This window comes from Plutella xylostella, chromosome 12 (assembly GCF_932276165.1).
Source record: "Plutella xylostella chromosome 12, ilPluXylo3.1, whole genome shotgun sequence".
NCBI lineage: Eukaryota > Metazoa > Arthropoda > Insecta > Lepidoptera > Plutellidae > Plutella > Plutella xylostella.
The window spans coordinates 1,343,907-1,362,061 of NC_063992.1; the positions used below are offsets into that span (position 1 = coordinate 1,343,907).

General features: G+C 35.4%; 2 protein-coding genes across 2 annotated transcripts in view; both read left to right on the plus strand.

The window, feature by feature from the left end:
• Positions 1–1,680: 1,680 nt before the first annotated feature.
• Positions 1,681–10,727, plus strand: LOC105390248 (putative fatty acyl-CoA reductase CG5065). The gene is made up of 10 exons (XM_048624761.1): positions 1,681–1,903; positions 2,104–2,220; positions 2,368–2,490; positions 3,211–3,336; positions 3,727–3,874; positions 4,122–4,223; positions 6,984–7,170; positions 7,475–7,581; positions 9,899–10,028; positions 10,369–10,727. Exons 1-10 carry the CDS (start codon positions 1,802–1,804, stop codon positions 10,598–10,600), a joined length of 1,374 nt encoding a protein of 457 aa, XP_048480718.1. The 5' UTR covers positions 1,681–1,801; the 3' UTR covers positions 10,601–10,727.
• Positions 10,728–15,120: 4,393 nt separating this feature from the next.
• LOC105385824 (gamma-aminobutyric acid type B receptor subunit 2) overlaps positions 15,121–18,155 on the plus strand; it is a 94,649-nt gene continuing 91,614 nt past the window's right edge. The window contains exon 1 of the mRNA XM_048624381.1: positions 15,121–15,279. The gene's annotated coding sequence lies outside the window, so the exon portion shown is untranslated. The remainder of the gene's footprint in view (positions 15,280–18,155) is intronic.

Here is an 18,155-nt window from a genome sequence, read left to right on the forward strand (position 1 = left end):
ATTACTAAATTCTTTATTGCACATAAATTAAACTGTACATAGGCGAACTTAATGCTAAAAGCATTCTCTTCCAGCTAACCTTGGGCGTTGTGAAGAAACTTAGTTAGAAAGGGTTAAAAGTTAGCGATGACAGTTTAATTTTATCTATATTGTTAAACACTAGAACACTAAAGTTTAATTTATCTCTATCGCACCCGTGTCCAGAGCATTAGTGCACAAGCGATAGCAAATGTTTTCCTAAATACTTATTTCGCTAGGATCACGAAGGTATACTGCCCTCTAAATCACTTATAAGTATTTAACTTATAATTTTTCACTATTATAGATATATTATGTTTCACAATTTCACTATTATAGTTTATTACGCGATTTCTAAAAGTGGCCAAGTATCACAGATACACTCGCTTACCAACGAAAACGTCGCCAACAAAATTCCACACTGTATTTCATACAAAATTGTAGAAATAGGTGTGCCGAATGATCGGCATTTAAACCGAACTTCGGCCGAATACCGAAGTTCGGTTAAACCTGCCGAAGTTCGGTTAAACCGAATGTCTACCGAATTTCAGCCCATCCCTAGATTTTAGTCGAAGGTTTTTATAAATCCGAAAATAATTTGTAATTATAAGGACAGGTTCAATAGAAGATGCTTTTTAGCGTATTGTTAATAAGAGTTTATCATCGAGGTAAAAGGGATGACCCAATCAATACGCCTTGAACAGGTTTGATGGTTGGTCGAAAACTATAAAAGTTTATGTTTTATCGCATACATAGTGGCGCACCTCTACCATGAAACTATCATGAAACTTTTAAAAAGACACAGCTAAACAAAAACCGATCTACAGCATTAACTGGTAGTAGCTTGGAGTACTTATATATATACTGAACATGTACAATGTCGTTGGTAGTAATATACAGTTAATAAATTAACCATCTGTTTTCCCACTAAGGGCGAATTCGTCCAAACATCACCTTACACGAGAATAACTATACCGGAATAAAATTTATACGCGAGTAAATATCTGGGATAAGTACATTTGCATTCTACCAAGTTATACCATGATTAATTGAATGAACGAGGAACGAAACTGTAATGCAACTAAAATAAAAATAGCTGCGTTTCAAAGCATGCAATAGAAATGACATGCCAACTTAGTTTGAATGGATTATAATAGTATAAAATTATATACGTTTTAATATTTTATTCGTTGTTGTTATTCTGAGAATTTGCCTTTTAACGTACTTTTGTTTATGTTTTGACAGATGTGTTTATATGTCATTATGACGGTTTTCTAATCAGCTGATGTGCCGCCGCCATTACAAAATTACTCTCGGATAAGCTCGTTACACGGTCAATTTTGGCGGTATAACATTTTATTCTTGGGATAAGCTACTTATCTTGGTTTCAGGTTTGGTAGAATGCAAAATCGGCTTACTCGCGAGTAACTGGTAGTTTACTCGTGAGTAAAAAGTTACTCGACGTTGGTCGAATCCGCCCTAATCCATAAATCAAATTGTTTTATGATAAAGTTTAAACGTACATTAACGAGTAAACTGTTGGTGTAAATACCATAACTGATAAAAGTATTAATTCATAAGTTTCCAGTGCTAAACGCACACAACATCGGATAATATGTGCCCAGTAAAGAGTCAATATATTTTGTACATTTATTGTTCAATAAAATATATTTAAATATCTATATTTAAATAAGGCAGTAAGTACAATTAATTAAAAAAAAAACAGTACAGAGTAGTGTATAGAGAGTGTATAGCCCTTAAAATTTAATTTAAAAATCCTAAAATGGTGAATTCAGAAGAAGGCTGTAATCAGAGTGAATCTATTAGCGAGTTCTTCGCTGGAAAGTCAGTTTTCGTGACGGGAGGCACCGGATTTCTTGGAAAAGTGAGTCTTTTGAATATTAAATAAAACATACGGATGTTATGAGACTTATGATTTATGAATATGAACCTGATTAATACTAAGTACCTTTACGTTTTGCATTAAAGTTTACAACATTATTAAAACCAGTATTTTCGCCAATTAGGATAGAAAATTTCTCTTAAAATGTTACAACACCTCTTGATAATATAATTTTATTTCAGGTATTAATAGAAAAACTGCTATATAGCTGTAGGTCTATTGACAAAATCTATGTTTTAATTCGGAAAAAGAGAGGTCGGAATCCCGACGTCCGAATGCAATCATTTTTTGAAAATGTCGTAAGCGAATTTATTAATTTATTATTTGTAGCTGTAATTTAAATGAATAAAATGTACCTATATGTGCTGTCAGCTAAATACACTTACGTTTACATTCTATCACATACCCTTATTCTGTATTTTAAATATTATTTTAACTTTTTTTAGATTTTTTCCCGTATAAGAAATGAAAGACCCAGTGATTTAGAGAAAGTGGTCCCTGTTATTGGAGACATGTCAGAACCGAACCTGGGCCTAGAGCACTCAGTCATTTCCCTTCTAATTCAAAAGGTAAGACCAATAACGATAACCATACAATTACAACCTCATATTGATTCATATTATTTTAAGTAAGAAAGGTCCTTTCGGCATCGTATGCAACGGACATCGTATGCAGCATATTCGGCATCGTATACAACGGACTTGATGAAATAATATTATTACATATAATTATCATTATAATTTATTAAATATCAGTTATGAGCAAATTATGAATTTCTCACAGAATTACGTAGGAGTTATCCATTAACAAGCTAATAGAAATCTACAAAAAACCTTAATTTCAATGAAGATACAATATAATTGTACACGTTTGTTCGTAATTGCTTATTTAACCATTTGAGGTTACGCAGACAGTCACGTAATCACAAAAAGTTCACACAAATTAGTACATAACTTAATAAATAAATCGTAATTAATCGTAAGACTTACATATTTTTTGTAATATCAGGTGAATGTGAAAAAATACTTCTGTTTCCAAAGAACATTATTATATTCATTCTTATTGTGTTTTTTTTGTCAAAAGTATATGATAAAAGATATTGTTTATAGCCATGAAATGGTGGGTAAACTCGTATAATTCGCTTCAAGTTCGCTTCCCACCAATCATTTTATGTTACGCAGCTCGGGATATAGTGACGTTTATCTACGTCGGTATACCATACATAAATGTCCTTATAGGAAACTGAATCATTATTCTATTTTAAATATTTCTTATTTATTGAATTCCAGGTGTCAGTAATATTCCACGTGGCCGCCACTATAAAGTTCAACGAGTCCTTGAAATTTGCTTTGTCCGTTAACTTTGAAGGAACCAAACAGATTCTTGAGCTGTGTCGAAAATTGCGGAAAATTGATGCAAGTATAGTTATGATACCAAATTTAGCAGTACCTATCATCATCAGCCCGTGTCCAGGTGGACATGCTCGTAGACCTCTCCCAAGGAGCGCCGCAACTCTGTTCTCGGCTTTCTCATCATGGCACTACCGATACCGGTTACTTGACTAAAGTTCAGCGGGGCAAATCGCATCCCACGCTACGTTTGTCTATTTATTTATTTGCGATCTTCACTTAAGAACTATTTAACCACTCCGGGCATGAGTTATTCGGTATCCATGACCGGCCGAGTATATTCTGCTTTTCGCTGTTCAGTTATGTCGATTACTTATGTTCTAATTCGTGAGTGCTTATATAATTATTTAATTTAGCAAATCAGTATTTTTAATATACCCAGTACCTATTTTCCAGGCATTAGTCCACGTGTCGACAGCCTACAGCAACACGGAGCAGGACACGGTGGAGGAGAGGGTCTACCCGCCGCCGAACACATTGCAAGAAATTGACGAATTCCTCAATAAGAGTGGCGATGATGTGGATGCAAGGAATATATTTCTAAGTATGTAGCTATACTGCAATGCTTTTTTTTCAGCAATTTTTAATTATAGATCCGATTTATAAACTCAAGAAAGTGCTAACTAGTAAGTTTATCTACTACTCGGCTCAAATTATAGTCGTATGAAATAAAGAAGCATAATCTGGGCTTCTGATATTTTGATTCCTGTATAGTATAGAAAGAGTCTCAAAAAAACAATGTTTACTGAAAATTACAAATTAAATCTATCGTAATATTATTTTATTTTTAGAAAAGAAACCGAATACATACGCTTACACAAAATCTATGGCTGAATATTTGGTGTCGACCCATCAACAGGACATACCCACCGCCATCGTCAGACCTTCAATTGGTGAGAGCTGAACATATTTGCGCTATGCATAGTATTTTTAAAGTTTTAAGGAACTCTCAGACCGCTGAGGTACCCACGGCGGTAGCGGTAATACCTACATAATGGAAATAGCGGGACCTAAATAGTATATGACGGAGGAGCGGTGGTAGCTCAGTCGGGTGAACGACCGCTTCTCAATCAAGAGGTGCGGGTTCGAATCCCGGCACTGACGTGTACCAATGAGTTCTTTTAACTTAAGTACAATGTATACCATCGCTCTTACGGTGAAGGAAAACATCGTGAGGAAACCTGCATATCTAGATCTAGCACATCTAGATATGTGAACCCACTAAACCGCAGTGGACCAGCGTGGTGGGAAATGGTCCAAGCTTAGAAAGGCAGTTTAGACCTTGGGGTAATGCACAAAGGTTCCATTCGAGAGAGCCAGGTGCAGGTACTTACACCCCCACAGAGAATAGAATAGTATATCACTACAAACGTCCACCTTTCGGCATTGCCGACGCCGTTTCTCCTTAAATTTATAACAATCCGTTTGGTGCGATACGTATGATAACGGTAGGACCTTACCTTTATCCCGCATTTTTCTCGGGAAGGCAAATCTAAACGGCTGAAGTTTCCGCTGTTGGTCTTACTAAAGAGGCATGATAGTTCTCTATTGAAGTAATTTTATTGGAATTTTATCAGATCTATTATAGAAAAAGTACGGAAGTTTTCATTCTCTCTACAGAGTCTACAGCGGCAGCGTAATCAAGAAACTTAACCTATCTGTTTTTTACGTAAAAAAATAGAAGAAGGAAGAAAGTGCGTTTTATGGTGCCTTAGCAATGAAGAACAGTTTCTTTTCTAGCCAGTAACTTGTTGCTCATAATGTAAACTTATTTATATTGTAGTAATTATCTCTCGTAATTAAGCAGTCATTTTAAATTTAGAGAAACCTAACGTAACGTTCTGTGTTCAAAAGTCACACGAACCTATACGGCGCAAAGAGTAAATCAGCCTCAATTTTAGGATTAGGATTATTTATCTGTTACACATTAAAGTACTACAGCCGCTACACGGATTTGTTATCGCCATCGATAAATTAGTTTAATGTGCAGTCCACCAATCACAGCGCCGTATTTATGGCGAATCGCGATACAGTTCCGTTTATCTACGACGATAACAAACCCGTGTAGCGGCAGCAGAGTCTATCACTATATTATTATAAAACCCACCCTATTCTGTGTTATATTATTTGTGACCATTCCTAATTTAAGGGCCGATTTTTCAATGCCAGGATAAAACGTCAAATAACTATCTAACGAATAATTTTATTTGGCTGTTTATCGGCCTGGTAGTTGTTTAACCATTTTTCAATTGTGATTTATTCCATAGATAACTATCTTACCGATTCTTCTATTTGAACTCAGGAGAGATGAAACAAGTATATGCGCAGACACTAGTGCTAAAGCAGGACAGACTACTATTTCAATTGTCAGTGTCAACTATCACTGTCAAGCAAACAGCAATCAACAAGCCTCACTGACTGTTTGGTTTGGTTGTTTTGATTTTGGTATTTAAATTTGTTATTCTTGAATCACAATGGTTTCACAAAAAAGAGAGCGTTTTGCGAATTTTAATAATGCTGAAGTTACTGTGTAGTGAGTTTGGTAGATAAATTGAAACATGTCATAGAAAATAAAAAGACCGATGCTGCAACAAATAAAGATAAGGAGACTGCATGGAAGAAAATTGAGTTTTCTTTTAACTCCACTGGTATAACCACAAGTGTCCGCTCATGGAAAACCCTTAAGTTAAAGTACGAGGGCATCAATTAAACAATGAAGAAGAAGTCTTCCCTGCAAAGGCAAGAGATGTACAAAACTGGAGGTGGGCCCTCAAATGCACCTCCATTTATCAATGTAGAAGAAAAGGTGTTAGGCATTTGCTCCAGCATTACCATTCAACATATCCTTAATTTAGAATTAACAAATAAAAACTGAAAGAAATAATTATAACACCTATGTTTTATTATCAAGTACTGGATGGTTTCTCTCTTTTCTCCTCAGCCTGTAGCAGTCCAATACTGGACATTGAAGATCATCCCGCCAAGCCGGAGGGATGTCTGATACTTATACATAGCGTAGGTTACCTACTTATCGTAAAATGAAAAACTATATGTACCTTAATATTTTTTTATGAAGGAAGTGCTGCTACATTCCTGTTTTATAAAATAAATGATTGAAAATAAATCAACATAATGTTTCTAGTCTGGTGCCTTTCGGCGATGAAATTCTTTTGCATCCCCCATACTATAATGATCAGGCCTCGTTTTGACGACTGTGACTTTCTTCAAATGGATTAATATATTCGTTCATTACTGCCTCTTCTTCTATCGCCATATCATCAATATCATCGAAAATATCAATTGAAAATGACGATTATTCTCTGCGCTCGGTAGTTTAGAATTGGTATAAACGCAAAAAAGAACTTACAATAACCTCAAATGTCAAATTATCAATCGAATAAGCCCTATCTGGCGGCCCAAGCAGCAGTTAGATTTATTCTCCAGGTAACTGAGTTATTGGACGAATAAGTTCTATCTGACATTTGAAAAATGTAATATTTCGCTATCTGTCGAATAAACGCTATCTATCTGTCTATCTGAGCATTGAAAAATCGGCCCTAGTAATTTACTTTATTATATTATTAATAATTATTATTATATGTATGACGATGTATTGAACTCAATAATTTAATATGAATATGAAATATCGACAGTGCTATCAACCCTCAAGGACCCGCTCCCAGGGTGGCTGGAGAACTGGAACGGTCCCACCGGCCTCATGTACGCCGCCGCCCGCGGGGTCCACCGGTTCATGGCAGCCGACGCGGCCAAGGTCCTGGACCTCATCCCCGTCGATACGGTCGCCAACATGACCATTGCCGCGGCCGCTGCTTGCAAAAAGTTTGTATTTTTTGTGGAATTGGTGTACCTATGAGAGGTACCTTTGTCTCGTAATAGTTTCTTTAACCGCCTATTTAAAAAGACAGCAATAAAATACACTACACTTACAAAATATCGACACCGTAAATGCCCCTAAATTTACGCTGTTAGATTTAAGTACTACTATTAAGTACTTCAATAGGGGCAATTCGCTCGTGAGCATATACATACATTTTCATGTTGTACAGAATGACTGTTGTGTTGGATCTCGATATCACTCTTACAAATCCTCCTGCTTAATTTAATATTCCAAAATTGGTTTTAGTTCAAAGGAACTGAAAGTGTACAACTGCTGCAGCAGCCCCAGAAACCCCATCACCAATGGAGAGTTCTTGCGATACTTCATGGAATCAGGAGCGTCACATCACTATGGTAAATTTTATTGTATCTTATGCAGAGCAACATTAATTGTCTATGAATCATATGTGTATATTTTATATTCTATGTTCAACTTCCTCTTCCGTTTCTGCTCTTCACACGAAAATACACGGATCAATCCACAATTCCCGTTTTAATTACTCCCACGAGCTTCAAGCACCCCCAGGGCCTAAAAATCATACAAATACAGTCCACTTACCTTCTTTCTTAGCGAGTCCGTGACAAAACTCTAGAGCAGAAGGGCTAGTACGGGGCGCATTTAAGACGTGACAAAAGTTCTCTGTCGCACTCGCTCTTGAGGCTGCGCGATGTGAGTGAGCGCGATGCAAAGCTTATGTCACGTCATAAATGCGCCCCGTGCTACTAGCCCTGGACTTATAGGGTTACTCACCGTGGTGAAAGAATTAACCAGTCTGTTTAGTTGTCTGTTGCTAACTGAAAGGTGCGCCGGACGTATATTCATGCACTCCTTTATTAAGTGACATGTACAGTCAGGTGCAGAAAAACCTGACCCCCTGCATTTCAAATAGAAATTCAAACTACGCAAAGCCAATTTGTCGGTGTGACGTATGTTGCGGTAGTGCTCGTGTCTATAGACAGACACAGAACTATTTTACTATTCTCCTATTTATATCCATCATTTAGATTTTAGATAATATCCATCATTTACACAAACTAACGAATTCATAGAACAATAATATTATGAAATACAAAATTTAAATTCTTTTTGTTTTTCATCTGGGCTCGAACCCGCGGCCCAATTATTCGCAAACCAACCATTTGCCCGCTACGCCAAGAAGCTTATTGAACTCGTTTGCAAAATAGTGAATATGTTGCGGTTCATTAGCAAACGTATAGTCTATGTAGTGATAATTGTTTACAATATGAAATATTATAAGCGCAGAGGGTATTTTGAATTTATTTCTCATTTGAAATTGTAGACTTGAAGAGAATGTTTTGTTGCATTGAGATGGGTTTTGTTAATTCCATCTGATTGATCTGATTTATATTTATACCTATAATATAATCAAAATTATTGATTTGTAACGATGACAAACGAATTTATTAACAAGGTCATCATTATTAATTGAGTTAAGTGCCAGGACAACATTGGGTTCGTATTTTCTCTTTATAATTTTATTGGTTACTTTATATATTATTGGCTTTTATTTATTTTACTTATAGATTATCATAATATACTTTTTACGCTATAGTAATAATGTCACAATTATTATATTCATTAAGGCATGATCAAATTATTGTTTTTAAAGGTTACCGAAGATGGATGTCCTATAATGGGCCCTGAAGAACTGTTATAAAATAGCTAACGCATGACAAGATTTAATTAGTAGTAAGATAATTATTTGTTCATACTGTTAAGATAATTGATTACATATTTATAAGTAACTACTTAGTAATAAAATTGTTGCTTATTTATAATTTAATTGTAGAAAACAACAAGAGATGTAAATTGTGAAATTTAGTAACATGTTGGTTCTCATTGTTGTATAATTCTACAATTTTTGAATTTGTTTACTTTTGTTCATAATTATTCTGCATACAGACTAATAATATTTACTTGTTTAGTGAAATAAAGTTCTTTTTCTTATATATTATGTTTTTATTTTATTTCCTGTTCATATTGATAAAGATAGTCTAAAATAACCTATCTATAATGATTAACAAAGTAAAACATAAAAATAAATTTTAAAAGTCACACCTCCCAGAGATTTGAACTCTGAACCTCCATATTGAAAGCCGAATACCTTAACGATTACACCACACCGTCAAGTAGTTAAACTGGTGAAAAATGCAATCACTTCGTATCACACTGAGCTGGCTTGCAATAGTTAAAAGTGAACAACACAGGTTTTAACATTCTGGCATGAACTTTATGAAGCTAGTTCCAATATTTGATTTAAGATGGCGCTTAAATTAATAAAAGTCGATATTTAGCGCCATATTTTAACACACATACAGAAGTCTTAGTAACGAAACAAGGTGTATGTAGTTCAAGGTTATTTTACATAGGTGGCGCCTATGTGGGAGGGTTGTAGTTATAGCTATATAGGGGATCAGGATTAATTGCACTTGACTGTACACGACACACTGTAAATAGTACATTAATATTGCACTGCGCAGGACATGGACCTTCTCTACGATTGGAGGGTTATTGCTAGCCCATGCGTGGCAGGACAATTGGAGATAGTTATGGTGCAAAACCATCACACACCAGAGAACAAATATTTATCTTACTTTGCTTTTAGATGAAATACCGAGTATTAGGTATAAGTTTTTTTTTCTTTTTCAGGTGTGGTTCCATATCCGTTCTTGATTCTAATTAAATCCACTATCGTGCTCTCTATATTGAAGTTCTTCTTAGTACTGATTCCTGCTTACGTGATGGATTTATTTTTGAGACTATTTGGAAGGAAACCAAAGTAAGTCCTAAGACATTAAACAGTTTTCATTTATAATCATTAACCATCTTACACACAAGTTATTTAAAATATTATCATTTTTTTTGTATTCCTCAAGAACCCCATACTTATTCTATCTATAAGAATTATTGATCCAGATTACCAGATTCAGTACCTACTGCATACCAGCATATTGCAAAAGTGGTGTAATAAGCCATAAGCGGTCACCCTTATTTAAGAATTTCCAAAGAAGAACAAAAAAAAATCTTAGTGATAAGTTGTGTCACCATGTTGGGTTCACTACACCTACCACTTTGCCACATTTCCGGTATTTACTCATTATATACATCTTTTAAAACAGGTACGTGAAACTACAAGCAGTGTTTCAGTATGCTGAAGATATGCTGAAGTTTTTTACACTGAACGAATGGACCTTTCGTGATGAGAATGTCAGGGGTCTGATCAGAAATATGACTCCTGAAGACAGGGATACCTTCTACTGTGACCCGGCCGATATCAATTGGAGAAAATACGTAGACGATTACGTCGTTGGTATTGACAGGTTCTTGGTAAAGAAAGATAAAAATAATTAATTTTGGGAATCGATTAATATTGATGTGAAGCCGTTTATAAATGATCTTATATGTATAAAGTATCATAAGATTGTTTTGAAATTTAAAATAAGGTGTAGGAATTGCATACATTTCATGAATAAATAACATTGATTATGCCATGGACAGAGTATAATCTGTATTTTTAGAGTAAATGAGATTGTTCTACATTGATAAATTGTATAATAATATTTTTTCTTGATGCTCCTAAGTTCATGGATTTTAAATAGGTTATAAGTTTTTGCATGTTCATAATAATATAATATAATTTTACGCAACTACAACGCAACGCCGACTCTTCACTGTCCATTGTCCATCCTCAATTATTTTTAACAATTAAACTTGATATATATTCGATTTGTCTATCTATAAAAGAAACTTACACCGACTGCAATCTACAACTGTTTTCAGTAGGTATTTTCTTTTCCATATGCCACCGGCCACCACTCACTCTGCCACTCCAGTCTTATTATGTTTACAAAAGAGGGATCTGCCCCGAATCTGCGCCCATTATCCCGTCTTTGGAAATGACCTACAATTTCGTTCCTTATTGCCTCCTTAACATAACATTACGCCGAAACATGGTGCAAATAGGCAAACTTCTGTGTAAAAGTAGTTTGTTATTTTTTTCTCGTACGTATTATACCTATACTTAGGGATTTATAGGACACTGGAGAGAGTTTATTTTAAGCCAAAAGTCGTGGGAACAAAGTGGTGAGTCGTGTAAAAAGGAGTAATATTTATAATACCCTTTTCACATCCATTTCTAATAATTTTATTTCCCTGAAAATCTTTAATTGGCTGATGTAAATTATATGTGCCATGTGAAGTGATTGTGGGCCAGAAATGGAACTAATACCTGGAAAATAGCTGCCGAAAGAGTAAATTCTTTTTTGTCAATGTTTTCTAATAATAAAATTATCCTAAATTCGTTATACATCTATTTGCCTCACCACCTATACCAGGCCTGTGTCACTCCGCGCGTGGGCGGCGCAGGCGCCAGCCTGGCGCCTGCCCCATCGATGGGGCGAATCTAGTCGGCTGCCGCAAGCGGAAGACGATACACGCGCGCGCTATTTGTTCCTATTTCGTACTAGTTTATAAATGTCGTATTTAGGTATTTATTAAAATTTATGAATAGAAAAATGGACATAAAAAGAAAAAAAGCAGCAAAAAAATACTGTGCCGTATTTAATCGCTTAAATACGGATCGTGATCCATTTTATTTTTTTTTAGATTACCAAAAGATGCTGACAGGTAAAAGTAATCTAAGTATTTTATTGATTTCTTGTAATTCATTCAGTTAATGTTCCTTATTTGAAATGAAATTAATCCGAACTACAAACCCTTTTTTTCTCCATGTTGAACAAAGTCGATTCCAATTTTTTTCGTTAAAGTATTAAATTTACAGTCACAACTACCTTCAAAATGTATTAATGAATCGATTATAAAATGTGAGCTGAGTGGGATTCGTGCTCAACTAAACTAAAACAGAACATCATGATCAATTTCATCTCAATATTATCACACATTATGAAGAAAAAAATCATTTTTTGACTGAAGTAAATGTTTTAGGTAGAAATAGGTACCTATCTACCTCTTTCTTTTACTTTTACTTCAAATAATAGATCTATGAATAGGTCTTTAACTATGAAATTGCCGAAGCTTCAACTAGTCATTTCCAATAGAAAATAAGTTTGGAATAGCTTTGTATTCTAAATTCAAATTATTTTGTTTTAATATCATGACATTCTTTTTACAAACTCAGTTCGTTGCTTACTAAACATTGTTGTCTGTGGTGCTGAGGCAACCCTAAGGTGGCTTCTTTTTCAATGCGTATAACCACGTATAACTTATTATGCACCGTAGTCCAGTGAAATAAGGCGCATATTCCCTCAAAAATAAATTGGTAGGTAAGTAAATAAAAACGTGTGCGGCTGGAGCGCGATCTAAATTAGATCTTATTGCTTATGGGATGGAGTCATATTTCTTTGATAGCCATTGCGAAGATGGACTTCTGTACCTGGTACTAGTTATTATTCTGTGCCTATACACACGTTCAATGTCAAAGTTTATATAAATTAAAGTTCACCGGATCCTATAAATTACCTTTTAATAGTATCTTTTGTACAAATAGCTAGGGCGTGAGAGAAAAAACTGCCAACATTAAGTGCTATAACATTAAACTACATAGGTACATGTGCCATTACATTAGAAACTAATGTGAAATGGGTTGGGGCGGTTACGTACACCACAGTGCATTAGTACAATAGTACAGACACTCACTAACCCTTGTTACTGTACTCCCTTGCAGGGCAGTGTCTTTTTGCAGCAACATTATAATTACGAAAGTCTTGTGTTGTGACTCAGTGTACTAAGGGCCATGCATATTGCCATCACTCTGTGTTTAAACAATAAATATCTGCCTCGGCCAAGGATCTAGCCATACTTACTATGCGAAATCTGATAGTATACAGGGATTACAGGGTGTTGCAAAATTGGTATACTAAGCCGAAACCTACATGTGCAGCATGATATATCTAAGCCCGAAACTGAAATCAGAATTTAGAAATTCGCGAAACAAAAATTCATTTTCCATAGTAAAAAGTCACGTGGCCAACAAAGTACCTATGGAAAATGAAAAAAAAAATCGCGAATTTTTTAATTCTGATTTCAGTTTCGGGCTTAGATATAACATGCTGCACATGTAGGTTTCGGCTTAGTATACCCTATTTGCAACACCCTGTAGAATACCTTATAACTAACTAAAATAGAACGTATAGGTACTAACATATGATTGAATAGATGTTTTACATCTGGGTCATGCATTCGTGTTTTGTTACAACCTCACTGGTATTCACCTTTACTGTGCCATTCTGAACAGAATGCTTTCTTTCTAAATGTTTTTCGGCATCTATTCAACTCTAAATCGTATCTTTAAAATGTCTCGGCTGTTTGATAAGTACGTAGGTACACGTTTAGTGTATCCTACCACGTTTTGCTGAGTAAATGTATAGGTAAGTATATTATATTTGGTTTTTAAATAAGATTGGATATCTCAGATGGTAATTACGTAGCACCCTGTAGCTTAAACATGTCCAGCGCATCCTATACAGTCAGCGACTGACACTAATCTGTCTGCTGCATCACGGTGACCTATCTTAGACTAGCTCTAATGTTTAAATATCACCAACAGGCAAAGAGTTTTGTTATTATTATTAACTAGCTGTTCCCGCGAGCTTCGCTTCGCCTTAAAAAGTTTTCCCGTGGAAATTCCGGGATAAAAAGTAGCCTATGTTCTGTCCCAGGGTCTAGACCGTATGTATACCAAATTTCATTCAAATACGTTCGGTAGTTTTGGCGTGAAAGAGTAACAGACAGACAGACACAGTTACTTTCGCATTTATAATATTAGTTAGGATTAGGATTAGAATAAGTATACCGGGAACATTGCACACCCTCCTTAATTTAGTAGAAAACTTATGCCCCTACTTAATAAGGTGTATAAAAACAGCAAGCGCCCGTCTCATTATCCACCTAAGGTATGCGAAGATGCGCAACTAAACTTTGTTAGTAGGTACATAACGAACAAGTGATCTTTAGCGAGATAAAGTAAACACCGTAAACTGAAAGTTAAAATAAAATGGCAATATTGAAAAAACAATCTTCTCTTTCAAGTGCTAATCATGGCACCTTTTATGCATACACTGATACAAGAAATAAACTTAGAATTATTATTTATGGTTCGGGGCTATACAGGATGATTGGTAATAAGAAAATTAGAGATGTCACGAATATTCGGCAACTATTCGGTATTCGGCCTATTCGGCCAGTTTTTTCATTATTCGGTATTCGGCCGAATAGTAAGTAGTATTCGGCCGAATACCGAATACTTAAAAATGTAGCAAATATCTTACAAAAAGGAATAAAAAAAACAATTTAATCGAAACATTTAACTATCAAACAATAATTAATTGCGAAAACCTGAATACAACATCGCGCTTGCGACAGTTGCGCTTTTCTTCATAAAATATACAATACCTGCTACTGAGACACAGGTATTTTATAACAAAATATATAAGGTTTGGCTACTGATTCGAGTTGGTACAACTGGTGGCCAACCAGTTATACGGATCTGCCGTAAGATTAAGAAGAACACTCTTTAAATAAAACTTTAACTTATTGAATTATACTGGATCACCTGCCGAATATTCGGTGGCCGAATATTCGGTATTCGGCTGAGAGCGCCGGCCGAATATTCGGTATTCGGTATTCGGCCAAATCATTATTCGTGGCAACCCTAAAGAAAATGAGGGTAACAGCTAATAAACGTGTGTATTTCGATCGCATCGATGATGTTCTTTTGGCGCGCTAGCTCAAGAAAACCAAGTTTCATCCCCGCTGCGCTAACCACAACTCTATCTTGTTGCACAAAACACATACCGATTGCATGACAGCTCTGAAACTTCGTAAAGCAAGGGTAGGCTTTCAGTATCGTTTCAGCGGCCGTGGAGAGCGGACGCGCCCGCCGCGCCCCCTGTCGGTAGTCGACAAAGTTCAGGAAACCCGCGACTTTTCGCAAATAATCAAATAAATGTATCCGGTCCCGTAAATTGAGTGTGCGATCAACATGTAATTTTGCAAGGATATTTTGTTGAGTGGTGAGTTATAATTTAAATTTTAGAACGTAGTTACTTAGTACCTTATACATAATATGTAGTCAGCCTTGAATTATTTATTAGTGATACCTACACTTTTGTATCGTTTCGAATCACTAAGGGCAAAATTTAATTTATATTGGTTGTATGTTATATTGGTTGTTATTTTGACAAGGTAGAAAAGTATAATTTAAAGAAACTTATTAAGCTGACCGTACAATGTACAAAATAAATTACAAGACGTGTAATAATTTCAAGTGAGTTGGCCATCAATGGATGAGTCTTTTTTTAAAGTGCCTTATGCAGACTTAATTTTTTTTCTTTCAGCTTTCAAACAAAAAACATTTAAAAAGTTACTGTACTACATTTTTGGTGAAATAACAAATAAATATGTGTAGTACTTTTGAAGTTATAAAGGTTTTAAAAAAAGGAGAATGATCCAATGTGTAAGTACACATATATTTTGCGGCCGCGGTGCACTAACATTCCACAGTTGGACATAAGCCCGTTCCAAGCTGGATGATTTTCCATAATCTCCTAGTTTGGTGGATTTCTGCTGTAACTAAATTTGTGTTGCTCAGTGAAATATTAAATTTAAATGTGTAGGTATAAATAAAACATAACATGAGAATCTGAAATTTTAATTAGTAGGGTCACTATTACTAAACGCTAAACGTACTCTCGCGTGCAAATAAAAAGTTCCAGTCACAAATGGAACTGTTTCATTGCACGTGGGTGTATTTAAAATGGTATTTAAATCAAAGGTTAAATACATAACTAAGTAAATTCTGTTCTGACACACGTTTGACATGAGACTAAGTGCCAATTTCACCATTCTCTGCTAGAGCATAACCAGGGAGTAGTGGTTAACTTTTGACACATCTGTCATGAATTTTATATGGAGATGACGTTTAATTTATAAATCAATCCCTGTCGGTTAGATAACCGAAAATGGTGAAATTGGCACTAAATGCGTTTTGTAAAGTTCCCTGAAATAAAACTGCCAACAAAAAAAACCTGCACCCTATCTCCACAGGACAACCACGGCGATTTTCCCCACACTCAGCACCAACCATTGACCTACAATCCCACCTTCGGGGATCCATTATTCCGTCCGTCCCTACCTGCTATAGAGCCGCCCGATGTCTGAGAGACGGCGTGGGGCTAAGTGCACTTGGTCCCTCTCAGCGGTCGTGAGGGGCTCATTTGACCTAGAACTAAGATTCGTGTCGCTCTATTGCTATGCTACCCATGTATGGTCAATGATTGCTAGGATTGCGTAGTTTTGGGCCTAATCGTCAAAACTTAGGGTTACTTGCACCAAAATCTTTTAAGTATTGATTCATGCCATAAATTACCGAATTAGACACTTAATCTAGATTTAAGGTTTTGGTAAAAGGCGCCCTTAGACACATGCTAAACGCTGCTGTTAGGTATACTTAGCACGCATTATAAAAGTGTAAAATGATCTAAAGTAACTTGGCTTGATATAGAAAAAAAAATACATAGGCGATCGAATCAATGATATAAGGGGCAGCGCCTATTAATTATTAGGGTTGATAAAGGCTACCACCCCATTATGAGACTTCAGAGTATCCAATTACAAATCTTACAAAATAATTAACGCTACAGTATCAGTTTCCAAATTAGTGCTATAGATTAGCAAAATTTAGACAATGAGCTCTGTAGAGGTCACTTTTCAGAGTAACTGGCTGTCTTTGTAATACAGAAAGTTTTCCACTTTCCCCGGATGGAAGGATTCCTATGTGCCAGCGGTTTACCAGCACGTTGACTTAAAGTTTTTATACGACAGTGTTTGCGGTAGCCCGCGAACATGGTACAGTAAGCCACAGGATTTTGTTAAATTATGTAGGTACATATTTTTTGGCAGTTACGTTGAGTTTTTTGTGCAAACGGTTTAGAAGGTTGATAAACTATGATTTTAAGATGAAGATAAGGAATAATAGTATTTATTTATATCAAACGCATAAACAACAACTTTCACAGATTCCTATAAACGGTTTTTTAAAGCATAAAACCTTATGCTTCATCGTAGTTGACACCCATACAGTACACCTTTAATTCTAAAAACAAATAGGTACAATCCACATTGTTCACAAAAGCACTTTCTTAAAGTTTTTGCATCGAGGACACTTTTATTTTGGCATTAATATTTGATGCTGACTGTACCATCTTCCAAGTTTTATCATTAACAGTTTTGTTTCTTTAGTGTACTTTGTTCTTACGCCTTGTGATCTTTTTGAACAGATATCTACTTAACAATTATGCGATTTAAGCTACAGGTGCGTAGAGAGTGGAGAGGATGGCCTCCTTCAAATATATCGCTTATTTTCATAACATAGGGGCACAATTCGAAAAACATGATTGTTGGATAAACGCCTGAGAAAACACACAATTTTTAAAGAAATATATAATTTAATTTAATTATAATTTAACTTCTTGTCAGTAAATATATATTTAATATTTTTCGATTTGTGCCCCTATATTATGAAAGAAGCGATATGTTATACTTGTTCGGTGTGGAAAGCAAGATAATTTTGGATGGATAATTGTTATTCTTTCACGGGACCACGGCTTGGTACATTTCAAATAATACCTCATATAAAGCATACTGTATCTAAGATTAACACATTATGCTACTTTTTATCCCCGAATCACAACGGGAATATGCTTTAAAGCCAAGTTAAGCTCTCAAAATCTTATTATCAATAAGAAAATTAATCGTTTTCTTTCCCAAAACAAGAATAAACTAAGATTTATGGCTGCTATACCGACAATCTTGTGCCACTCCAAGGAAATTGCGATGCGAAACTTTAAATGTATTGGCTACACTGTCCAGATAGTTAAATTTATAGGGC